Below are 26,562 nucleotides of genomic sequence, written 5' to 3'. Positions count from 1 at the left end.
AGGATTGTCTTGATGTTAGGAACCAGTGGGGAAGTTCCCAACCAGCTCTTATAAGTTCCACCTTCTGCAGCTAATTCCTGTTCTCTCTTACAATTTTGTTTTCATCACAGTGGTCTTTCCCTACTCATCCTAAAGCAACAAGGTATTACCTCTCTGCAGTTTCAGTCCTTGAAGCAAATCAGTGCTGGCAATATCTACATAACAGACAACAGCAATTTGTGCTACTACCACACTGTTAACTGGACCAGCCTCTTCAGCACACCCAGTCAAAAGACGGTGATTCATCGAAATAAAAAGGCGGAGAACTGCAGTAAGTAAAGCTGCTCAGTGCAAATCTTCTTGCTTATGATTGGCTCACTTGGGGGGAAAATTATATGATTACTGACAGGATACAGTGCAGTGAGCAGGCCAGGAGCTTGGTTGGTGTCTCTTGGAGCTCCATGGACATCGGTGAAGCTGTGATCCTTTAAAGAATCTAAGGATTTGGCCCAGTCTGCTTTGAGCAGATCTATAGGCAAATGAAGTATTTTAAGTAGGAACAAATGAAACAGAGAAGAGAGAGGGCACTGCTTCCTTACCAGGATGTGAACTTTCCAGAGTAGAGATCCAGTTTCACAAATACAAGTTCTGAAGGCCATAAATGTGGATTGAATGTAGCGTTCATGAAAGGCACTGATTTTACAGATTTGAAAACTACACCCCTTTTCTTACGGAGTGAGATTAGCATCTTTTGCTTCTTCTAGCCTGCTCCACCACAGTGACTCTGTCTTAATCCAGAAAGGTCACTTCTGGGACTGTTTTTGGTAACTGAGTTCTTCCTTTCTGTATTTGACCCATCTGATAAAGAAGATTACTTTTAATTGGGCCTAATTGTCTTTCAGGAAAGCTTACGTGCCAGTGCCTGGACTGAGATCATAGTACTGAAAAGCAAATGAATGCTATGTAGCAGATGAAAAAATTTGGTTATGCAGAAATCAGGCAGCAAATTGCATTAATACAGTCATATTGTAAAGTAATACAGTTCATTTTAAGCATCTGTTGGACTGCTAGCAAGAGAGGACATTTGTTAAATTGCTGTATGTTTAAGAGATATTTCTGAGTTTTGTGCTTTGACTAGCCAGAAATACTTGCTTTGGGTTTTTTCAGGCTGTGGTCCTAGTTTTAACTTATTCTTTTAGTTCTTTTTTTTTCCTCCCTTTGAAGTACTGCTCTGTTATGTTTTGAGAGAATTTGTGTCTGTGCTCATGGGTACCTTGCAGTGTTAGTGAAACACAACTATACATTTATTACTGCTGCTCAGTTATTTTTCTAATCTCCTCTGCCATGTGAGAGCTACATGAAGTGGAAAGTCTTATTTGGTAGGTCTCTGTGTGATTTAGTTTTGGGGTATTATTTTATTTTTTTTTCCTCTCCACTCAAGTTAAAAAAGTGAAGGTTAAAGAAATGCCTCTTGCAGTTGATGTAGATAGTTTGATTGTCATCGTGCCTGAGGGTGTAGGGGAAAGGGTTGTTTCTTAACCTCCAGCAGACCACTGTCCAGTTTTAAACTGCAGCATACTTTATCCTTTGACATAAACATTCTGTTACGTGAGACAGAAGGATGTGTTGAACCAAACTTTTCTTGGTAGTTTATCATAGAATGACAGAATAGTTGGGGTTGGAAAGGACCTTTAAAGGTCGTCTAGTCCAACCTCCCCAGCAACGAGCAGATCACATTGCTTAGAGCCCTGTCCAACCTGAAATGTTTCCAGGGATGGTGCATCTACCACCTCTCTGGGCAACCTGTCCAGTGTTTCACCACCCTCATTGTAAAAAACTTCTTCCTTATACCTAGTCTAAATCTTCCTTCTTTTAGTTTAAAGCCATTATCCCTTGTCCTGTCACAACAAGCCTTGCTAAAATGTTTGTCCTCATCTTTCTTATAGGCCCCCTTTAAGTACTGGAAGGCCGCAATAAAGTCTCCCCAGAGCCTTGTCTTCTCTAGGCTGAACAACCTCCTGACTTCCCATGAATAACTAGTGCCTTCAGTCTTGCCGGTTAGAGCATTTGTAGATGGCTTGTAGTTCCAGTGTGAAGTCTGTTTTTTTTCTGCCCTCACAAAGAAAGCCAACTATGAAAAATGGTATATTATTTGAGAAATAAAGGTGTTGCCAAGAAAGAGAATCACATCTGCCCAGGGATGGTGAGTTGCTTGTTGTTTTTCCCTGCAGTAGGGTTGGAGTTTAACAGGATCAAGTGGTGCGGAGGAACCTGCTTCTGTGCTAGCAGTCTAGTAATGTGTATTTTGTATATCATGACAGGAAGAATTAGCTGAGATTTCACGTAAGGAATTTCTTGGGCTGACAGAACAGAATCTGTCTGAAGAAGCACAAAGTCTTGATGACCATGCAAGAATCACTAGGGTTATATTCCAAGATCCTAGCGGTCGCATCGTGCTGTGAGATGCATGAACCTGTAAGCCTTCCAGAGAGCACAGGTTTCCTCCCTACCGTATGAAAAACTGCTGACTATGGGAGAAAAATCTTGCTCTTGCTGCTCTTTGATGTTTTCCCACAGCATATTGCTGTAGCTTACTGATAATGATGCATCACTTAATCAAAGAACAACCAGCTCTCTTCTATTCCTAGAGATCAAGTATAAAAATAAAACAAGCAGCAATAGGGTGGAACATAGGCCCCATGTCTCATACAGTAAAGCCTCCTCTTTGCTTCAAGCTCTCTATAACTTACAATATGTTAGAAGACAATGCAAAACCACTCAGAGGTGAACTTTGTAAGGCTCTTTTCCCTTCACAAAACAGCGTCCCTTTTGTTTCACTGGTTTTGAGAGCTTGGGGACATAGCTGAACACAGTAGTTTGGAAGATATTTCCGTATTAGCTGTCAGGACTCCTTTGTCAAATACCTCTTTACCCTTTCCTCTGATCACTAAGTTTGAGTCCTTTTGAGTCCCAGCAGCCACAACTGCTGAAACATGGGCTCCCAGGGCAAATGGAAACTTGGATGTACTGTCACATCATCCTCTTGCACTGTACATCTTGTCACTACATTTGCACACAAAGGGAAAACATAAACTTTATTTGACTTTTCGCTTGTTGAGGATTTGTTATAATAGACACTCATTATTTTCCAGGAACAAAAATACTCCTAAAGATATTTTATGAAATTTAACACCAAGGGAATCTTCATGATGAAAACAAATCTCATTCACTTCATTTTAAGAAATCACAATGTAAGCTACAGTACCAAGGGGCTAGTTTTAAAAATGGAGTCTAACCTATGTTCATTAAATGGTCTGTATTTAATGAATGTAGGCTAGGGGCCAAGTTACTGTGATCAGAAGGCAGTGTCTTAGCAGAATTCCTGAATCCTAACAGGGAACAGTGGTTTTCTCTCTCTGTGCACGTCTGTGTGAATGAATTGATTAATGTTTTGTGGCCTTTTGAGAGTCAGCGTTAGATGAGAAGAGCTATCCCGCTGCTTCAACTCTGCCTGTCAGTCAGCACCTCTCTGGAGTTAAATGGGTTCTGCTGCAGGTTAGATGTTTAACTAAAATCTTCACAATTACTTAGAGTAAGGCAGAACTCTTCCTTAGGGCCAGATGCATTTCTCCAGCATACTCTGAAACATCTGTGATTTTCAGGATAGGCCAACAGACTGGGGTTTAAGAGAGTTTTCTCTGAATCTTCCACTGCCTGAATGTTTGGGATCTGAGGGCAAGCGTCTAGGGTTTCCATTTCTGCCTTTCAGTTATGTTGCCTACTCTAGACCCTGATCCTGCAGATGCTTGGGCATATGCCCATGCCTCTCTGAGTGGCAAATAAGACTAATCAGAACGGGGAAGGGAAATGCATAAGTAAATATTTGCAGGATTGAAACCCATCTTCTATGGTAGAAATACTGTCTGCTTGCATCATAACTAGCAGGGTGTGAATTGTTAATAAAAATAGCAGTGAAAGATTTTTTTTCCACATGGTTTCCAGTGAACAAACCAGTCTAGACCATGTTAGTTATTACATTCACTCTTAGGTATATTTATTACTATTCCTTCGTATAGTTCGAGTCACTCTCAGCTTGTTTTTGCTTTCCTCGTTACCTCTTTTTGCTTTCGTCACTACCTAGTGATCCTTAATGGCTTAAAGCAAGGTACAGCACACATTTAATATACGTGTGTAACTTCTCTTAAAAATCATGTAAGAGCTTCCAAGATGTAGTTAACGTCATATTTAAGAGACTTTTAGGATATATCACAAGATAGCAATATGTTTTCCATAGCGTTTAATTCTGTGTTCAGCTGACCATATAGGCCAGTGAGGAAATAATAAAAAAAATGTTGAGCCAGTAAAATATTTGTTGAAAAGCTCAGTCTATATTGATGCTTCATCTTTGAGATAACACTGACATTATAGGGTTTGGCAGAACTCTGATTATTTTTTTTGTCAATAAGAAAGATAAAGACAACAGACTAAAGTCAGTGGAAAATGCTACAGAAAAATATCCAACACACAAATTATACTCCTGATACCATCAATTATTTCATCTTGCTATTTCTGCCACTTCTTCACAATGTTAAAATAGTCACCAAATATTTCACCACCTTCAAGATGGCTTTTCCAAAAGCGCATTAAAAGCCTAGGGCAGACTTCACTTGTTTGTAGAATGTTGAAAATACAGGAGCGAAACATATATCTGTTTTTTGAATTAGAAAAAACTAAAAATCCATAAACCTCACAATGCTCTATTGCTTTGTGATGTCTTTCTAATATTGTCCCTTGCAGGGCCAGAGAGGGGTGGGTGCCTGGAAGGAATGCGACCTCTCTCTTCTCCCCCTTCCCTACACACATTCAGGGTTAGACATGTCAGTGTCGAAGCTTGTGTACACAGGGAACGCAGAAGAACGTGGCACCTTTGAGGTTGAGCACCATGGAAAGGGCAGCAGTACGTGATCATCAGTGAGAGACTTCTGAACTGCATGGACCCTAAAAGATGCCTAGGCTTGAGGGCTGGTTACAGCAGAATATTTGAGTGCAAGGGACAAGTTGAGGCTTCAACAGTTGTTGCACAGTCCGATAGTGTCTCCTAAGCTTGTTTTGAGAGTTCAGATGGCAAATGGGCATCTTCAAGCTGATCAGCTGAGTGGAAATTAATTGGAGAGCATTTTTCTAAAATGCAATGCACGAAGCTCTCATCTAATGTAGACTTTTAATTATGTACTACTATAAACTGTAATGTTAAATATAGTTTTTGCATAAAACTTAGTTCGTTATGAACATTATTAATGCAGAATGAATGACTATAAAGTTATTTGCTAGAGAATGTGCTCTGGTAGTTAGATTTTATCGTTGCTCCGTGCTGAAGTGAAGAATCTGCCTTTTTTCCCAGCATGGGTTTTTTTATGGAACAGTCAGAGGTAGCTCATGTTAAATATGAGAGCTCACAAAATAAATGTAGAAAAGATGTTCTTTTAAACAAAGTTATTTAAATAATTCCTTTCAGCTTTAGTGACACCTACAGTGTACAGTGAAACCTTTCTATGCAAAGTTTGTTATAAATGTGATTGTTATGAATTACGTCAATTTAGCCACCGATTAACAACTTGAATAAATGATTACATGATTACATTCATTGTCAGGCGTGATGCAAAGTGAATAGAAGTCTGCACAAGCTTTTCTATTGAGTTCATGGAGCTTTGGATCAGGCCCATAAGTGTATAGCCAAATAACAATAAATTTCTTTTTTTAGATAGCTAATTTTCTTGTGTTCTATGCTGGGGAAAAACATTGAACCTTTCTGCTTCTAACCTGTGTGACCCCATTAATAGAGAATGAGCACTTGTTCTAAAACTCCTGATGAAAATGAGTTCCTGTCAAAAGCATCATTGTTTCCTTCCACATATGACTGTGTGACATGCTAGAGCTTCAGAACATTCTCAGCCCATGGAAATGCCAAATAGTGTGCCTAAAATTGAAACATTTATTTAGCCATCCCTATAATTAAGGAAGAGAAAGAAAGACAAACGTAATAGGTTTTTATAAGTCGTCAAAAAAACCCACTCCCTTCTTGCCAGGATTCATTTATGAAAACATTTCTATGACTTAGAAATAAGCAGAAGGAAATAGTGATTATTTTTTTTCTATTGCATTTTTCATAGACTACAGGCACTGTGTTGGCTAGATTTCAATAGGGTAATCATGATTTTCTTTACTGAAAAGCTCTCATTTTATTTGTATAAGGTTACTCGGTATGTTTTCTGAGCTATCTTGTAATAGTGTCACTTGCTATTTGAAGGGATATTTTAGTGCAACACTGTATGCATGTGTAAATAAATTCTGATTTCAGAGTAGTCCAACAGCTGAGAACAGCAAAAGGAAAGGAAATCACCAGTAATAAAAGCATAATTTTGAGTTACAAAGAAAGGTGAGAAAGCAAAATAGGAAACTGCCTTGCAATGATGAGAGTGTGTAAAACAAAATCAGAAGAATTACGATTATTCTAAAGATGGAAAAAGAGAACAAAGGGATCTCCAAAAGCAGGGTGGTTTTTTTCTTGTGTGGCAAGTACTTAAAGTGAGTCATTGACTAGTGTCCTGGTTTGAGAGACACAGGACTAATTTATCTTCTAAAGCTTGGGAAAACTGCACTTTTAGAAGACTCCAGTGTCCGAATTTGTGAAAATATTTACTTTACAGCAGCTATGGTGTGTGGGTCTCAAGGTCTCAGTGTTTTTGAGCTAGCCAGGTGCAGGGATGAGGAGGAGCGAGACCCGGGCACTTGACCCAAGCTGGCCAACAGGATTATTTCATACCATCAACGTCACACTCATTATAAATTAGAAAGTTTGCTGTGAAGTTCGTGCTCTCTCCCTTGATGGCTGCCATCCTGAGAACTTCGTGCCCTGGTGCCGGAGCCCTGAGGCCTTCCCTTCCTCCTGAAGCAGTAGCGCTCGCAGTGTCCGACATTTGCTGTCCACTGCTGGGAGTGCACAGCTTCCTACTGATAGAATTGGCTGAGTATAATCTTTGCATATTCTGTATTGGTGTCGGGATCAATATCAGTTCTTTAGTGCTGTTAATGTTAATTATCTAATCTTATTCTATTAAATCTGTTTATATTTCAGCTCTCAGGTTTTCTTGTTTTTCCCGATTACCCTTTCCCAGGTGGGGAGGGGTCATTGGGTGATAGAATGATTGTCTAAATGACAACAAATTGTTATGGGTCTCTCAAACCATAACAACTAGAAAATGAAACTATTAATACAAAAAGTTTGCTTAATTAGAACTGTGATAGTTTCTTCTTTTTATTTGCTGATACAGTTTGAGCCTGAAGCTGTCTGTTGATCCCAGGTGTCCCTGTGGCAGGCAATGTGAGGCAGGACTCATGTACTTGCCTGGTCAGTGCCAGTCACACATCACCATGGAACTGGATGAGATGAAGGGAGATTGGCAGGCCAGCCATGAAGTGCTGGAGTCTGCTCTGAGGGACCCCTTAAGTGTGCTCTGAATCCTAAGGCATAATTGGGGTTCCCCTGAAATGACCAGCTGTGTCACCCGGAACTTTTTCCTGGGTGCTTCTGTAGGCAACAAAAATGAAATAGGCCAAACTGGCCTTTAATACCACTCAATGCACCTTCTGAACCGTGCTGCACGAAGCCAGCATTAGACTGAGATATACAGGAAATGTCTAAAAGTAGGTGAAAAAGGAAACTGTGAACTGCACATGTAGCATTTGCTAATGCAAAGCTTTCAGCTAGTTTCTTTCATTTATATGAAGTTTAGTCAGTGCCAGCACAGTGGAACAACCGCTATCTGGTAGTTGTTATACAAATTTTGCCATGCTTAAAGAAAAGTTAGGGTTAGGATAATAACGAAAAGCTGATTTTTTTGTCTCTGCTCATACTGGCTTTGTGTGGTGTGGCTCCTTTGACTGCAGCGGAATGACTCTTGACTTACAGCAGAGCTCAAGGAAAGAGAATGAGACATCTCTATGTAATGACATGATAATAGGTCAGGTCTCTCTTGCTGTGCTGGAATCTCTGAGAATTAATACACTTTAAAGGAAGTTAAATGAACACCTGGAATTACTCCTAAATTTAATTATTTTATGTTTGGCTGTACCTGATTTGAGCTTTGAGGCAAAAGAAGAGCCAAAAAGATACTTCTGAATACCTTCCGGATGTTGTCATTAAGAAAGTGTACGTGATATAAAAAAAAAAAATCTATGTATTCAAGATTCCAGCCTTGATAACACATGAAAGTGCAGACTTTTCATGTATGAGGTTATCTGTGGTATTGTACTGAATAAGACAGTGCTCATCTACCTGCTGAATTACATGTATTGTACAGCAGAGCAGTGCAGGGTCAGCAACAGTGCTGTACAAGTAGGAAAAATGCTGGTGAATCTCTTGTTCTTGGATCAGTTTGCCTGCAAGGGCCGCAGGACATGGAATCTTTGATTGGTTCCTATGCTGCTTGTAAAGGTGAAATGTCCTTTTTTGGCACTGAATTTTGAAAATGTTCTAGGCAGAAAAAGAAACAAGTAGATGAAAATCTGCCATTCTCAATCTCAATAAAGCAAAATGTCCTACTGCAAGAAGAAAGGAAATATGTAAGAAGCTTCACTCCTCTTGCCTACTCGCTCCATGGGCTGTGAGAGAGAAACCGTGCAAACAATTAATGCATATTTTTTCTGTAAGAAGTGATTTCTGATAAATTCAGTGGTCAGAAAGCAGGGTGCCAGTGGGAGGAAGGATGGGAAAGGTAGTGTATGTCAAAGGAAAACACTCCTACAGGGTGATATGAACTTCCTTCATGTAAGCAGACAAATGGAGGTGCAGGAATTTCCCTGTAGGAAACAGAAGAAGACATAGGCCAGGCATGCTGTACAGATCAGAAAGATGTGTTTGGTAAACATGGTACCAACATCAAACAACACGGCATGATCAAAAGTGGCGATTAAGGAGTGGTTAAGGAGAGAGTCACTGTATGAAGCAGTGTGTTGTCTTGTACAGTAGGCTGCTATGACAGATATTTAGTGGTTCAAATATGGGGTGTATATACACCACAGCACAGAATAAGCAGTGTTAAATAATGCTGTGGAGGATAGAAAGCATCTTTCTGCTGATTCTTTCATGATTTAGAAGGTTTTGGGGCTTCTTGGGTGATAAAATTCAGTATACTCTGTAATTGTTAAGGTAGATTGTAATAGACAGTACCTAACTGCACTGTTCCAGTCTCGACAGTGGAGATAACACCATCAGGTATCCTGAAATGAAAATAGGGCTTTTTTTTCAAGTCATCCACCTGTGCTGCTCTACTAAAAGAAGTGTAAAAAAATAGCGTGCAAAGAACTACGGTCTTTTTCATCAAATTATAGAATGGTTTGGGTTGGAAGGGATGCTAAGCATCATCTAGTTCCAAGTCCCCTGCCATGGGCAGGGACACCTCCCACTAGACCAGGTTGCTCAAAGCCCCATCCAGCTTGGCCTTGAACACCTCCAGGGATAGGGCATCCACAACTTCTCTGGGCAACCTGTGCCAGTGTCTCATCACCCTCATAGTAAAGAATTTCTTCCTAATATTGAATCTAAATCTACCCTCCTTCAGCTTAAAACCATTACCCCTCATCCTGTCACTACACACCCTGGTAAACAGTCCCTCTCCATCTTTCCTGGAGGCCCTCTTTAAGTACTGGAGGGCTGCTATAAGGTGTCCCCCGAGCCTTCTCTTCTGTAGGCAGGATTTTTCAAATCCTTTAAATTTTTGGCATTTACCATGTCCTGTGTCAGGGAATTCTGCAGCTTGAGCTATACTTTCTATGAAGAAAAATCTGTTTTGAACCCTATTGGGTTCCTGTCTTCTTGAATACCCATAAGGGTCCTGGAAGAATCTATGAACAATTGTTTCATGCTTAGTTATCTTCAACTTGTCATTCACGATTTTACAGACCTTTCTCATGTAATTTCTCACCCATATCAAAGGCTACTCATCTGTTTATTCTTTGTATAGAAGCTCTTCTCTAGTTTTGATCATCCGTGCAGTGCTCTTAAGGCTTTTTCTCACTCTACTATATCCTTTCAGAAAGGAAAAGACCAGAAGTATGTATAGTATTCAAACTGTGAGTGCACATTGTGTATCTGTAGTGTTATGATGGTAGTTTTCTGGTTTTTCTCTATTCTATTTCTAGAAAGATTGAATGTTCAGTTGACATCCCTGAGTATGGCAGAATGCTGAATGAAATATTTTCCTTTGCATCTCACAGGACTATGTAAATTAATGATAGTATGCTGTCTCTCTGCAGCTGCTGATGGAATGGTGTGTAACGAGTTATGCTCAAGTGATGGCTGTTGGGGGCCAGGGCCAGACCAGTGTCTCTCCTGCAAGCGCTTCATCAGGGGAAGGACCTGCATAGACTCTTGTAACCTGTATGATGGGTAAGATATTTCCCTTGCACTTTTTCCCTAAAGTTGTTGACTACATTGTTCAGGACTTTGATGAGTAAGTTATTTTGGTTTTACATTAACCTGTTTTCCATTGCCAATATTACTGATTTTCAGTGAAATATATTGTAGGATAAATTTTAGGTATTTCCAAATGTCTAGAAGGCTTTACCTGGTGTTTTGCTGACTAAAATTTTCGTGCAACATCAAAACTTTGTTACACCTTTTGCATTCCTGATGATGTGAACAATTTGATTTAGGTGAACACTAAAAAAGCCACCATTTAGCCCTACTTGAATATTGACACCCCTATTCTGAAACACATAAAATTATGGTGTTTCACATTAGTTAGATTTAGGCACGTGATAAAGAATAAGGACCCCAGAGTAGGAAAACTTACTCTCTTTTTTTTTTTCCTAGTACACTATGTATGTGTACACAGAAATATAAATAATAAAACCAACATGAGTTCTTCCCCCTCCTTCCTTCTCCCACTCATGCATGTGCATCATCTTTTCTGGATGATGGGTGGAGGAAAACCTACACACAGCACAGCCAAGGTGGCTGAGTCTGACTTAAAACAGGAAGATAGAGCTGAACTGCTTATATTAGCTGCAGCAGAAGAAATTCATCATTAGGCTGTGGAGTGAAGCACATGGAATTTCCCTCCCAAAGTCCCTGGCACGTCTTTTAAAGTCAAGATAATAAAACAAACACTAAATTATTTTTCTTACCTTTTTCAGTTCAAACTGCTAATTGAAAATAAGATCACTCTATGGTTTCTTTCTCTTTCTTTTCCTGCCTTGGATACCAACTCATGTAACTGTTATGGAAAGAGTATTCAATGAACTCCCATATACATGTAGAAATATTCTAAACTCTTATAGCTGGACAATACATGCAAAAAAAAATCTTGTCAGAGTACAGGTTTATATGCTTAAAAGCCCTTATCCACCACAAAAAAGTTAAAAAAAAAAAAAAAAGTAAAAAGAAGAGTTGCAGACCACAGTTGTGTTCTCATATGTACCACAATATATTGGACCACATTTGGTGGCTGGTGTCACCATGAAGCCTATCGCAGTAAGTTCACAAGGAGGCTCTCATGACCAGTCCTCAAATTGGGATATTCTGATCAATGAATGGTATTTACACTTTCCACGGGCTCAGTTCCTTCTGAAAAACGTGAAGTGATTTGTGACCTGGGCTGGGGGAGAAGTTTTTCATTTGTGTGTTTGAGAGCTCTGCATGTTCATCTCTCAGGGCAGCAACAGTACTTCAGGGTAGAAGTCAGATTTGACTTCTGTATTAATCCTCAACAGGACAGTTCTATCTCCAAAGCCAGAGAAGGGTGAGCTCACTTGCTGCAATCAAGTGAGGTTTTCCTCAGCTGTATTGTTGCAATAGATCCTAATGGCTGTAGAGGAGCAGAGGGAGAACACAGATGAACTAACTAGAGCCCACTAACATGAGTGCAGCCCACCTTTAACTGGTTAATGCAACAAGAGGGGATCCATCTGCAAAGCTTAGGTGTCCAGCCTGAGCTAGTTATATAGATTCTCTCTGTTTGGTAGGAGAGAAGTGACCTGTTCAGATGTTAATTCATCCCAGCCTAGAAGAAGGTTGTGTTGAGAAGGTGCTGAAAGTTTTTTTGTGAGTGGCAACTGAAAGCTGAAACGAGACACCTGGTATTTGATGGAAGAAATCCCACCTACTATCACTGCTTTTTCACCCCTTTTAGGTGGTTAATAAAAAAAATAAATCATTTGGGTGATAGCTTCTTGTGCATACATGAAATAAATGAGCAAAAGGATTTTTTTGACATTTTTTAGATTCAGACTTCAGTCTAGAATTGTTGTTGATGAAGGAGTTATGAGCCTTTTGACGAATGGTCTTTAAAACAGGTGTGTGTGAAGAGACTTAAACAAGAACAGCATTGTGATCAATGCTTTTTCTAATCCTTCCTATCTGATAGTGATGTCTCACATGTAACAAGTGGCTTCCTGAATCTGAACCTTGAGGGACAATTCAATAGATAAAAATCGAGAAACGAGCTGCTTTGTCCTGCTAATGAGGTCCTTATTTCTTAAGGAAAGAGGAGAAAAAAAGCACTCTAGTTTTAAACTGGTAAACAAGATGTCTACTTCAGGTTTCTGATGGGGCCTGGTTTTCAGCTGGTGTAAAGCAGCATAAAGTCATTAACAGAAGTGATCTCACCTGGCACAGTGGGCGGACCTTAGTGAAGCTGAAATTATTTCCACCAGGTGAAAAGCCTGCCATTTTGTTTCGGTTTCAGTCTCGTTTTTGCTTTCTCCTAACCTGCCTGCAAAATATTTTCTTAGGGAATTTCGAGAATTTGCAAACGGGTCTGTCTGTGTGGAGTGTGATCCCCAGTGTGAAAAGATGGAAGAAAACATGATCACGTGCTATGGGCCGGTAAGAACAAAATTTGGTGTGTTATGGACCAGCTTGTTAAAGTGTGCTAAAGCACAGGCGTTTTCTGCTTACAAACTGTAAAGTGGCTATTGAAAATTAATGTCAACAAAAGCAGAAAATACGCATGTTCTGTATTTAGGGAAAGAATTCTCTAAATTGGTTAAACTGGTGCTGGGAATAAACTTCCTTGGATCAGCCTCCTTAAGAAAGTGGTTTAAAAAGTAGTGTCCTTTTCTTTCCTGAGTTATCTTAATGCCTTAGTGGTACAGATACACAAAATTGTTAAATGACAGCACGTGGTTGTGATTTGAGTGTACTCTTTGTTGCTGTTTTTATTCTTTGTACTCAGTTCTGTCTTATTCTACTACAACTTCAGTTACTTTTCAACAAAAAAATGTGGGAATCTCTCAGTTAGCTTGACCGATATGTCAGGGTTTGTTTGCTTGTTGGGTTTTTTTTTTTTTTTTTTTTTTTTTTAACTTAGCCTTTTAGGTTGTTTTGATAGAGATTTTTTTTCATGCATTCTAAATGAATGTTAGCTGTGGCTGTCATCTTTATAACAGCCAGAGAGTCTTCTTTCAAAGATTATTGCTCTTTTGTGAGACAGAAGTTATCTCTTTCTTTTGGTGTCTTGTATATTGCCATGATTAAAAGTCACAAGTGTCCTGGGCAATGAGGAGTTGTATTTTAGGCTCTTCATTGTTGAGAAAAATCAACCTATAACATATTTCCTTATTTTTGTGACTTGCCTACTGAATGGAAAAAAGACATAATCATTTTTCTTGCAATACTGTGTTTTCTGCAATGCAACCGTAAAACAAGAAGCTAATGTTTCAAGTATTCAATCCATGAGGGAAATTTGGATTTTTAGCAGGCTCATGGATAAAAATTCTAGACTAGTGGTCAACCTGAACACCAGGTTTGGTTATACACTGGCTTATCATCACAGCTTTAAAATTTTAGTTTTACATCGTCCAGGAGCCTTGGTTTGTAGTTTGTAATAGTCTAGTCTACATGTGTGTTAAGAAGAAGGAGACTGTAGTTCTTCAGTATTATTGTGACCAGCTACCACATGGAGAATGCAGCGTGGAAAATAATTCTGGAGTGCAGAGGTAGGGGATCCCACTGAAAGGCCGTTGCAGTTGCTTTGCAAATGTGGTTTAGTATTGAACAGTGTTGTGGGAAATTTCTTAAAGTGTATTAAGCACACCAATGATATTGAGAAACCTGTGTAGAAGCTGGGATTTAGTCTTACACTCTACAAAATAAATCTATGGCCAAAAGCACCAGGATTTACATGTCTTACTGCTCCTTAATAGAGACTGGCACCATACAGCTAATTCACTGTTCATTGGGAAAGAAATGCTACTAGAGTTATTGATGAGAGTGCTGTCAATCTAGCAAAAAAAACCCTGCAATTTTAGTGCAGCGGGAAAAGACAGAGTAACTTGAATACACTGCATTTCTTTATTCCGTGCTCTCCAGGGACCTGACCACTGCACAAAGTGTTTCCATTTTAAGGATGGTCCAAATTGTGTGGAAAAATGTCCTGATGGCTTACAGGGGGCCAACAGCTTCATTTTCAAATATGCTGATGAGGATCGTGAGTGCCATCCATGTCATCCAAACTGCACGCAAGGGTAAGTGCAAATTCTGTGAAGTGAGCCATCCTGTTTACTGTTTATAGCACGTGATGATTTACATACAGTTTGGCTTGGTAAAGCACTTGTCCCACTCCTGAAAACAGAGTGTGTGCAGCAGTAATGTCACCTTTGATTTTCAGGTCTCTCACGAGTCACGAATGTCCAGCAGCTTATAAGAAAAAAGCTTACACCCCTTTTGAAAACCATAGAGAACAGCTTTTCACAGCAATACTCTTAGCTTTCCTTCTTGCTAGCACTGGTTTGTAGCAAATGCTACCATTGATACTTACATAAGTGTAGGCCTGTAAAATGACTTCATTTTTAGTATTTACTCGTCTCTGCTCCTTGGTATTGGTGAACTAATCCATCAGCACTACCGTGAGAGGAAAGTGTTATGGCCTTCATTTTTATACAGGGACAGATGCAAAGGGTTTCTCTGAAACCAGACTCTGTACAGGAGTCTGAGCCTGAGCATCAATTTCTCGAGTCCCGTCTAAGTGCCCAAAATCACTTGTTACATTTGGAAATATACAGCCCATGTATCTGAGCCAGAATTAAGAATCTGTGCAACAAATAATAGTGTTCACATACGCAACTATTGTTTTGCATGGGCCACAAAAGTTACAAATGTCTTTTCGATGACACAGTTGATGGTGTCCAGCATACAAAGAAAGTGAGAGGCTGCTAGGGGAGGAAAAAAGAAAACTTCAGCCAGTGAAATAATCTTTGACAAGAGGCTTTTATTGTTTAGCAGCTAAAATTAAACCAGTAAATTATTCAATGTAATCTTGATGTCAACAGCTGTTGCTATTCAAAATGAGACCTTTTGCTGGTTTTGCAAATCTAATTACAATAGAGCCATTAGGGAAATGAAAGTAAGATCGCAAAGACACAGCCAGGATCTGTTACAGATTTGTCTTCCCCTCAGACCCTTTAAATCAGTTACACAATAAGAAAAATGCTGCTACTGTGGAAGATGAGCATAAGGAAGAAGCAATATGAAAAGATGAGATAACTTCACCAAGCTCTGGTCCTGGTTTTAATATACAGTGAAAGTGCCAGTTCTGATGGAATCTGACAAGCCCAGCTATGGATGATTTACTGTCCACCCTGCATAGGAAGTACCTTGTGGTTCTGCTGGCCTCTCAGAAGACAGCAATGCAACACTTCTTCCCATTCCATCCCCTTTTCTGGGGAGATCTGATCTAACTATTTCTGATCTTCGTAGCATAACTGTGTTTCTCCTAAACCAGGAAGGCAGCAGAATGTTTTTCATGCCTTTTCATGCCTTTACACTTCATATGAATCAGTATTTTGTAAGTGGTTGTTTGTTTTTATCTCCTTGGATAGAAAAGGATCAAGATGGGAGGCTTTAATGTCTTGTGATGAAAATCTGATGTTCTAGTTCATAAACAGATAGGAACAGGCATTAGGCAGTTGTAACTGAACGTGTCAGTGTTTGCTGGCAACCCTTGCTGACACAGAGTTCTTCAATGCTGAGTTATGTTGTCATTTAATCCTTGAACTTTCAGTTTTCCCTCCTTTTCTTCTTCTGCAGCTGATTAGGTGAAAAAATGCCTCGTTTAGCCTCACGGGCCAGTTCCTGGAGAAATGATGAAGTACCACTAGTAAAAGGGTCAAAGGCTTCACTGGGTTACACATCCAAAGGTGTGGTTAGCTCTTCATCTGGGATATATCCCTTTCCCATGAGTCATACTTTTCCAGACAGAAGTCCTCATTCTCTTATTAAAGGGTTGATGTGTATATTCTTAGGTATTTTGTTACCCCTCAAAAACAACATCCCACCATGCCCCAAATCTGGGTGTAAGCGTGGGCATTCTTTTCTAGTGTTCTTAAAGACTTCCTGGCATGTGATTATGTTAATGAAACTGTTAATGAGTGCCCCAGATGTTTGGGGTTTATGGGTTGTCCGTCTTCTTGCCAACATTGTCAGGGGCAGAATATGAGAAGGGAAGTAAGTTACTCTATTTCCTTTTCTCCTTCAATACTGAATTCTCTAGTTTTATGCCCTTCCTTTAGAAATTAGTATTAACCCCTTCAAAGATGGCATTACAGTGTTGCTGGGTAAGGGAAGAGCAACTAACATCATCTGCCTGGACTTGTGCAAAGCATTTGACCCTGTCCTGCATGACATCCTTGGCTCTAAATTGGAGAGACATGGATTTGACAATGGACTACTCGGTGGATAAGGAATTGGCTGGATGGTTGTGCTCAAAGAGTTGCTGTCTACAGCTCAAGGTCCAAGTGGAAATGAGTGACGAGTGGCGTTTCTCGGGGGTCAGTACTGGAACCAGTGCTGTTTCACATCTTTGTTGGCGACATGGACAGTGGGATTGAGTGCACCCTCAGCAAGTTTGCCGACGACACCAAGCTGTGTGGTGCAGTTGACACACTGGAGGGAAGGGATACCATCCAGAGGGGACCTGGAGAGGCGGGCCCATGTGAACCTCATGAAGCTCAACAAGGCCAAGTGCAAGGTCCTGCACCCGGGTTGGGGAAATCCCAAGCACAAATACAGGCTGGTCAGAGAATGGATTGAGAGCAGCTCTGAGGAGAAGGAGTTGGGGGCGTTGGTTGATGTGTGAGCTGGCAATGTGCACTTGCAGCCCAGGAAGCCAACTGTATCCAGGGCTGCATCAAAAGAAGTGTGGCGAGCATGTTCTCCCCCTGTATTCTGCTTTGGTGAGACCCCACTTGGAGTACTGTGGCCAGCTCTGGAGCCCCCAACATAAGAAGGACAAGGACCTGTTGGAGCAAGTCCAGAGAAGGGCCATGAAGATGATCAGACGGCTGCAACACCTTTCTGATGAAGACAGGTTGAGAGAGTTGGGGTTGTTCAGCCTACAGAAGAGAAGGCTCTGGGGACACCTGATAGCAACCCTCTGGTACTCAAAGGGGCCCTCCAGGAAGAATGGGGAGGGACTCTTTATTAGGGAGTGTAATGATAGGACGAGGGGTAGTGGTTTTAAACTGAAGGAGGGTAGATTTAGATTTGATTTAGATTTGATTTTGATTTAGATTTTAATTTAGATTTGGAAGAAATTTATTACTGTGAGGGTGGTGAGACACTGGCACAGGTTGCCCAGAGAAGTTGTGGGTGCCCTATCCCTGGAGGTGTTGAAGGCCAGGTTGGATGGGGCTTTGAGCAACCTGGTCTAGTGGGAGGTGTCCCTGCCCGTGGCAGGGGACTTGGAACTAGATGATGTTTAGCATCCCTTCCAACCCAAACTGTTCTATGATTCTATGAAATGCCCCTCAATCAGGATTCTACAGTTAAATAGGTTTTGGAAGGAGCACATCTTGATATTTGGCTCACGACTGAATGGTACAGAGACAGTGTAATTCTACTTCATCTAGCATGTCTGTTCTCCTCTCTGTCAGATCAATTACTGGAATAAAACCGATGCTCTTGCAGTATAGCTTGGATACTTATCAAAAAATTTTGAGCTGCTGCAGAGCAGTCTTCCCAGTGTGGTATGATCTCATTCCTGCAGTTCTGCCCTCTTTGACTCAGGCTGCCTGCTGAAATGGGTTGTTAGGTCTCATATGTTGTTTCTATTTGTCCACACCTATTGTCACCAACGAAGATACTTGTCCCACCTCGGTTGCCTGTGAGCATTTTCCCACAATTTTGTCATGTACTTGCAGATGATTGCTTTACACCCTGGAGCATGACATTTGATAACTGTTGTCCTTTATTCGAGTACAGTGGCTGCTTCTGTTAATAGGTGTGTAATTGTCCAGCCCCGTTAATAATCTTATATTGACTAAGAGAGCTTTCAAGTTGTGTCTTCCTTGGATGCAACAACTATGCTCTTGGCCTTGCATCCCCATGATAAACATCAGCTTCTTGAAGCTAGTTTGGAACGAATCAGAGGCACAGCTATCCCACTTAATTCAAGAGAGTCAGAAAGCATTTGGCACCTCTTCTTGTGGAGCTAGCCCAAATGGAACTCTTTCACAGATCTAAAATACTAATTATATAATAGCATTTGACAGTTTGCTTCCTCTCTGGGCTAGACACAAATGGGAGATCTCACTGGACAAGTTCCCTCATCATAGAAAGGCATTTTCTCACACAACTTTTTGAAGGAAGTGTATTACTCTTCACCAAAACATGTTTTCCTTCTATCCCTAAATTAGAGAAGTTGTGGGAGCCTTATCAACACGTGTGTGGTCCAGAAGGGATTTGAAGGCTGATGTAGTGTTTTGCTCCTAAAGCTTCGGTGTATTTTTAGGAAGGCATTATGAATTCCTAATGAAACAATAGTGAAAATTTAATGGCAACAAATTTTGAATAAGAACCTGTTACTATTTTGTTCATGCAAAATGTCATCCTAACTCCTGCCTCAGTTCCAGTTTCTTACTATCACCATCAGTATGCACTTGCAGTTAGCTAAGTAACCCCTTGATTTTGAGTTGTGTGGCTTTATCCCTAGCAATAGTTGGATGACCAGGTCGTTGCCACAACTAAGGTTTTCTCCTGTCTGTAGTTAATCTGTTTATGCCATTGTATAATCAGTTTTGTTTGTTTCCAATGACAGATTTTTGAGAATTTGTCTGACTAAAAATGGCTTCACTACTCCACACCTCTTGAACAGCTAAGGCCCCACCTTTCAATCTTAAGGAGAACTGATGAAAGACAATATTTGTGACAGAGGGGAAAAAGGATTGTTTCAGGAAAAAAAAAGTTGTTACTCCAATTTTCAAGACTGTTTTAACTCATGATTTTCTTTCAGAGGATAATTATCTGTAAAGCCAGGATAAGCTTCAAGTGTAATTTTCTGTATAAGCTGCATTGAACTGTTGTAGGATACTGAATTTATCATTAATAAATTGGTATGTATCAGTTAACCAGTTCATTTTACAGAGCAAACTTGGAAATGAGAATATCATCCAGACTCCAAGCAGAAGGAGGAACCCTGGGGGTGAATGGAGTACCAGTGTGATGTATGACTGTGTCATGTTTGTACCTAATATGTGTCAAAAAGCCGGAAATCAAGGAAGTTACTTCCAGAGGAAGAATAACTAATGACTTGGTGGTGCAAATCAGCTTGTTAATAGATATTGCCATTACTCACACAGTATTGTACTTTACTGCATGTAATCGGGACAGCCAGTCAGAGAGTAGGAAACTGCTCAACATGATAAGGAGTAAAGGAAATTGCACCTGGACAGAGTTTTCTGTTTGGGGCTGGGAAATCCACTGAAGATGATTACAGGTTTAAATAAAAATCAATGGTATTTCAGCTTGGAGTGGGTGAGGTCCAAACGGCTCTCTTTCTTGGACTCAAGTCCTATTCTCCAAAAGTCTGAGAGAATAAATGTACAGATGTGAAATGACACCAAGACAATAGGCTCTTTATCTTAGTCTGCCAGTTATCTGAACTAGTAATGGGCTCTTAGACCTCTAATTTGAAGAGGGCCTTCTTCTTATTCATAGCAAGAGTCTGAGCTTAGTTTCTCTTGACATGCTAGGAAATGGAAGATGTGAACAACTTTTTTTCAGCCTCCTTCATTACTGGACTGGTTTTCTGCAAATAGCTGAGAATGCCGTGAAAGGAAGAAATGCTGGATATGTTTGAGACTGGTTAGAATTCAGACAGTCATGAATTCTGAAGTCCTGAAGCCCAGGACAGCTGAAATTTCAGAAAACACCCATCAAGAGTTCTATTAAGTTTTTGAACTGTGTTTAAATCTCTTCTTTCCACCTTTATGCATTATCTGGCCACCTGGGTATTTAATGAATCCTTTTTATTTCTGCATATTTGCTGAAGGAACCCGTTATTGAGGAAACCCTTACAACTTGTGTTTGCATGTCATGGTTTTTATGTAAAAATAGAAACGGAAGTAAACAAACAAGAGGTAAGGTTCACTGTCATTCTGCTCTCCCTTATGGGCAGGTAAGGGGAAATTGAATTCACTGAATTTATTTTATAATAGTAGAGTGATAGCTAATTTAAATGCAGCAAAAGCTGATGAGTGGCAAGTGATGAAGTGGAAAGAAGATCTCATGGGAGCTTATTTGAACTGTTTCAGATTTTTGACGTGCATATCCCTCTATCAAAGCCAAACTGAAAGCAGTAGACTTTAAAAAGAGTTGGGGATCATACCTTATTTTTAAAATGCGTCAACGGAAGTGAGTTTCAATCTACTGATGTGTCAGAGCACCTGCTCCTCTACTAGACGTACAGCCAAAGACCCTGCTAATAAAATGGTTCTGAGATCATGTTAAAGTGTTGAAATAAGTGGTTTGGTTTCCTTAAAATGCTGAGGGCTAGATACTCTCCATGGCTACAGAGGGACTAGCTGGGTATTCAGCACTAAAAGGTGTCAGGTTGTCTTAACCCCTAAAAGCTTAACTATATGTATCTCTGAGAATCCTGACTTCTGTTTAAATGAGAAATTGACTTGCTATTTGAATGCAGAGGACCTAGGACACCACTTCACCTACTGCTCTTCATGAGGCCAAGGAAAATCCACGCATATCCGTGTTTTGCAAAGAGACTCTCCCCGTGGTTGTGCTTTAGTGCTGCTGCGTGAAGCGATTCCCTGCATTCCCATCGCCTTTGGTGAGCACCTGCTGATTTTGCAGGTGGAGGACTTTTGGCAGCATCTAAGGAAAGCAGAATAAAACGCCTGAATCGGAAGACACCATTTTGCTCTGTTTTGTCTTGTTGGAAGCTCATCCTTGAGCTTCCCTGATAAAAGTATAGTCTGCTTCCAAAATATTTCTGCAGTTACCCTAGCTAGGAACGTAGAACAGAATGAACAATTGCATCAGTTACAGAAAGAAAGTAAGTTTTGTATTGTGCTCTTGGAGGTCTCATCTTGCAAATGAACAGCTTTTGTGCAGTAATCACTGGTTCGATGATTCAGACAACATCCAGAAAAAGCAACTCTATTGTCAGGAATCCCACGTATGCATGTGAAACCTGCCTTAAATGTTGTTTGAGACAAGATATATCCAACCTTAGAGTGCTGTTTATGTTGCTGTTATTGTCTATTGCAAGCTTATTTTTGTCACAAGCTATAATTCTGTGGTGACTTGGGTCTCTCTTGAGATTTATAATTAAGAATGTGGCACAAAGAGGCGATTCCTGCTTCTTGGATCTGTAAATAACAGATTTCTCTCTTTCTCTCCCTATTTTCAATTTGGACTTGCTGCAGGTGCATAGGGCCACGTATTGAGGACTGCATCGGCCTGATGGATAGGTACTTGCTGAGTGATCGTTCCCTGTGTGTCTTCCATCCTCCACGTGTGGACAAGGGCGCATGTGTGTGCATGTCCTTGTGAATGGCAAATGACGTCTTTTGTTCTGTAATTGCCTGCAGGTGTAGAGGTCCCGCTAGTCATGACTGCATTTACTATCCATGGACACGACAGTCCGCTTTACCACAACATGCTAGGTAACATCCACCACTTTTCCATTTTTGTACAAATGGTCCTTCCCCGGTTACCATATGAATGTTCTACTATCCAGTTTGTTCAGAAATGCAAATTCTGGAGAGAATATAAATTGTCCTTAAGTAAGATATGCCTCCCAATGTCCAAATTTACTTTTCTGTTTGAAAGCCAACTAAATATCACGCTCGTTTAGGCTGATTAAAAAATGCCTTTTAAAAATTATTATTTTTAGGTTAGATTAATAAGGATTCAATTCTGGGGTGTTTTTTTTTTTTTTACAGAAACACGTGTTTCTTGATGAAATTTTACTAGAAGTAAACATGGTGAAAATTCTGGTTACATTGGATTATTTTTTTTTTCAATTTGTTAGGGTTTTTGTTTAAGACTGCATAAAAGCAAATGAAGCTTTCTCTTCCATACTACTTCCCTGGAAAAAAGTAAATGTTTCAGCAAAACTGAATTTCTTAATTCTTAATTCACGTAACACTATTATTTGAACTTCTTTCCATTTTCTGTTAAAAAAATATTGTAACCTTGCAGCAATTTTATTTTTCAGAAATAACAAAACAAATTAATGTAGGAAGACTCCCCAAACACTCCAGTTATACTCTGCATTCTTTTTCATGAAGGCCTTTCACTGCCATTGAGTTTGTTTATTTTTAAATTCAAACTGGTTAGTATGACTTCCAGGCTTTGGGATTACTGTCCTGAGCTAAGACTGGATGAAAAATATAACATTTCAATCAACTTCACCTCATTAAGGATTTTACTCTGTTTTTTTTTTTTCTTGTCTTTAAAAAAAAGTTTTTAAGGTTGCCTTTCCCTCCTAGTTGTGTACCTAATGTGAATATTCCTATTTATAGCTGTTGAGGGAGAACATGTTTAGACTTGAAAAACAGTACTCTATGAATGCTATCAAATGGTATATTTGTTTAATAAAATCAGTATCAGTTCTGACAATTTATGGACCAATGAATAGACAATGGAAGAAGACCGAATTTTTCAATATTTCAATATTTTGTTTTAGTTTTTCTGATCTGGGATATCCAGTTTGAGGTACTTCTGTGGGGGACTCATTTTCAGATGTAGTCATCCAAACTGAGTTGCCCAAAACAAGCAATCAGTTTTAAAGGTCTCCATTTTGTCAACTTCACTCAAAGCACAAATACAGAAAATGTATTATAATTTGCATAAGTTTAGGGGGATTACCAAACTACTGAGAATGAAGGCAATGCTGAAGTTCTTTGATTTAGTAACTAATTTAAAAATAACATGTATTTCATCAATTGGATTTTTAATCAGTTTTCTGAGGGAACATTAAGGGCTTTACGCTAGGAAGACAACTTACTGGCTGTAATGTAGTTCTCTTAAAGCGTCCCTCTAGCTTCCTCTGTTAGCCCAAAAGCCAGTCAAACCTTTGTCATTGTTTAATTCAAATGGTATAACTCCAAAACTTAGCTTTGCATTGAAAATGTTCATGTAGTAGTAAGGTGTCTGGAAGTACTGCCAAATACCCACGAAATTTGATGGAAAGAGTCTTGTTAATCACAGTGGATGTTAGATTGGGCTCTGTATTTAAAAGTGGAATTAAAGGAGTGGAACCTCGAACGTGGTGACACAACACTAAGGAAAGTGGTGTCTAGTAGAGTGCCAGGCTTAAGCCATGCGTTAGCAGGCAAGGCTTATTTTGGTTTTTACATTGTGTAAATTGTAGGTTTTGTCTCCTTGAATCTACTGTCAAGGTAGTAAAGCAAATTATCAAGGGGGGTGGAAATTAAAGCAATTGTTTTAGTATGCTCAAATGAATAATTTCCTGCTCCATTCAGTCTGAGGGGGAAGACCTTCAAATGTTTCCTTTAGATCTGATGGACTTTTTTTTTTTTGTTCCAACTTTGCTGAATGTATTTTAAGAAACGTACTGCACTGTGTTTAAATGTCAGTATGTATGTATTCTTTCACTTTCAAGCCAAAGAAGGAAATTTCATACCTTTATATTTATTAGATTAGTGAAATTCTTCTCTTTGTGAAAATGGTTCATTTTGTTTGGGCTAAGAATGGGCAAAACTGCACTGGCAAAGTGATATTTTTTTATTATCTTAGGTGTGTAAATCAATAATTAATATGTTTCACTTTAGATAGAACCTTCTTCACATCCCTTTAGCAATTGTATGCCTTTCCTGGATTTACAGACCTTAAAATAATTAATAATCAGTTTTACCTATATCCACTTACTTGCATTTCTTCCATTCATGTGAATTAGCAGTGAGTTGAAGGGCAGAATTCTCTGCTGTTCAGGCAGCTGAAAGTGAGAGCAGGGCTCTAACCACAAGCAATGAGATGTTTCTCATTCACCTATTTCCGTTTTTATACCAGTGTTGCTTTTTCCAGTTTTTTGCAGTTTGCAAATTGGTTTTGCCATGATCCATTGACTTGACAGCTTCGTAAGAGTCTGGTAGAATAGCAAAGGAATTCTTACCATTGTGTTTAATAAAGATGAATTAGATGTGCATCACATGACTTGTTTTCCAGATGACCGTTGAAAACAGAAAAGTTGAAGTTATGTTTGGACCCTTATATTTTGTGGAAAACAAATTCTTACTGTTGGCATTGCTTGTCTTTCTGCATAGATATTTGGGGTTTTTAAAACCTTTAGCTTCAATAGAGTTCTGTCCAAAATGATGCAAAAAACTCTTTTCCTGTTTCCAGCTCAGTGCTACATATAAAGGCTATTTTAGCTCTTTTCCTTTAGACTACTTGATAGATTTTTCAAATGAATATTAGCTTACTTGCTGGATCTCACGTGTCTTTTTTTTTTTTTTTTTCCTCCCTGCGAGGACCCACACTTATTTTCGATGTGTTCAATTTATCCTCACAGAAGCTTTTATTGTATTCATAAATGCCAGGAAAAGTTTAAACTCTAAAGGAGTTAGAAGTCACAGGAGAAATGAGTGCCTTTTCTGCTTGTGGTTGGTTGTAAATTCTGGTTATTGTCATTATAGCTCTTGATTTACTGTAGTTGAAATCATATGGCAGGGAAAGACTTTCCTCACATCTGTGACACGCGTTCTGTCTCTATTTATACCGTGTTTAGTTCACAGTGTCCCTATCACAATGTTGTCTGAATGTAATTTGTGTGGTTCACTGAGTCAGTTTGCTGAGCAGATTTTCTGGCTGACCTCTTTGGGTTGCTCAGATGACATAGAGGCCTGAAGGAATGGGACAGGCTAGCGGAGCATTCCCCATGCAAGGCGGAGTCCTTAGCTGGTATGTAACTAACATCACTGCATCTCTGTCTTCCTTTCTGTCTCCTTCCTTCCTTCCCTGCTGCGTTGAGAATCTCAACCCAGCAAACAGAGAGGAGACAAGAGCCTCGTGTCCTGGCGTTTTCTCAGCCACTTGTAGCTCTTCCTGTTGTTCTCTGCCTTTTGGAAGTGGGGGGAGTAGGTACTAGATTATTACTGTAAGGCTTCAGTTTGGGTTCCCCTTCTGTATCAACCTTTCCTAGAAATCACCAAAGCAAAGATGGAAAGCAGATGGAGGCTGGAATTTCCTAGGGTGCCCAAAGGAGTTAGCTGTACTCCTTTCCCACCCCTTACTAGAATGACTCTCCTCCTTTTGTTACCTTCTGACAATTGTAGTCGATGTTTGGGTGGAACAGCATACTTGTTAAGAGTTCTGGAACAAAGAGTGAAAGGAGTATGCCTGTTTCAAAGATTTGGATATCCATTGCCTAAAAGGAAGATTGAAAAACTGTAAAAGTAATACTCTTCTGTCCATTAAGAAAATTACTCTAGGCAGTCATAAAAGGCTGGTTCTTCTATGTTCCCCTGCTTCCAAGTCCACCAGAAAAGTTTGGCTAACTCACTTATTGAAGCTAGGCTGTGGACAAAGGTTTAACTTAAAGTATGAATTTTAAATGTGTTCATCCTTCCTATAACTCATTCAGCTTAATACTAAGAGAGAAGAGATCATCAAAGGGGGAGTGAAGTTTCTGTTTTCTGGTGCGTGAGAGATTGCAAATCTGAAGATGTGATCAGGAGCAGGTGGTGGATATGATAGGAAAGAACTAGCACCTTGATGTTATTGGTCTGAGTAAGCTGTTGTCTGTCTCTATTTATGCCCTAAGAAAATTTCATTCACATTTCTCTTTTAACTAACAAACTAATTAGCCAGGACCACCGTTGTCAAGTGGTTACATAAAATTATGTGTAGATGTTAACTCAAATTACAGTCCTAATGCTAGCTTTAGATCAACAAAGGATGTCCTCTCAACAAATCATCACTTCCTAAAAAAATTAAAAAAAAAAAGCAGTTTTTATGTGCTGCGTGTGTGTACAAGAGCTAATTAACAGTAAACCCTATGTAATGCAGGCAAATCCTTTCATAGCTGTTTTGTACCCCTGCACAGCATGACTTCAATAGAATTTCACAGCAGCTCTGAGTAGGTGATGGGGAAGGGAAACCACCTCTAATAAACTGCTTATGTTCATTGCTTTTATGGTGCTCTGTTCCCTTGCTTGGAGGAAAGCGTTCCATATGCTGTGTATTTTTATAGAATAATTATAGTCATTCTGGAGGGGAAGAAGAAGAGAGTCTCTGTATAAAATAAGAGGAGAAATAGGATC

General features: G+C 39.6%; 1 protein-coding gene across 1 annotated transcript in view; it reads left to right on the top strand.

Annotated features, from left to right (window-relative positions):
* ERBB4 (erb-b2 receptor tyrosine kinase 4) overlaps positions 1 to 26,562 on the top strand; it is a gene marked incomplete at its 5' end in the record, with an annotated part of 657,878 nt that overhangs the window by 479,180 nt on the left and 152,136 nt on the right. Inside the window, 5 exons of the mRNA XM_082483856.1 lie at positions 111 to 310; positions 10,294 to 10,426; positions 12,772 to 12,865; positions 14,351 to 14,505; positions 21,865 to 21,939. Of these exons, the coding sequence (XP_082339982.1) occupies positions 111 to 310; positions 10,294 to 10,426; positions 12,772 to 12,865; positions 14,351 to 14,505; positions 21,865 to 21,939 (657 nt within the window). The remainder of the gene's footprint in view (positions 1 to 110; positions 311 to 10,293; positions 10,427 to 12,771; positions 12,866 to 14,350; positions 14,506 to 21,864; positions 21,940 to 26,562) is intronic.

The sequence above is a fragment of the Vanellus vanellus genome (genome assembly GCF_965231255.1).
Source record: "Vanellus vanellus genome assembly, chromosome: 5".
Classification (NCBI taxonomy): domain Eukaryota; kingdom Metazoa; phylum Chordata; class Aves; order Charadriiformes; family Charadriidae; genus Vanellus; species Vanellus vanellus.
The sequence above is the reverse complement of the archived record's forward strand: the minus strand, read 5'-3'. Positions and strand labels throughout refer to the sequence as shown.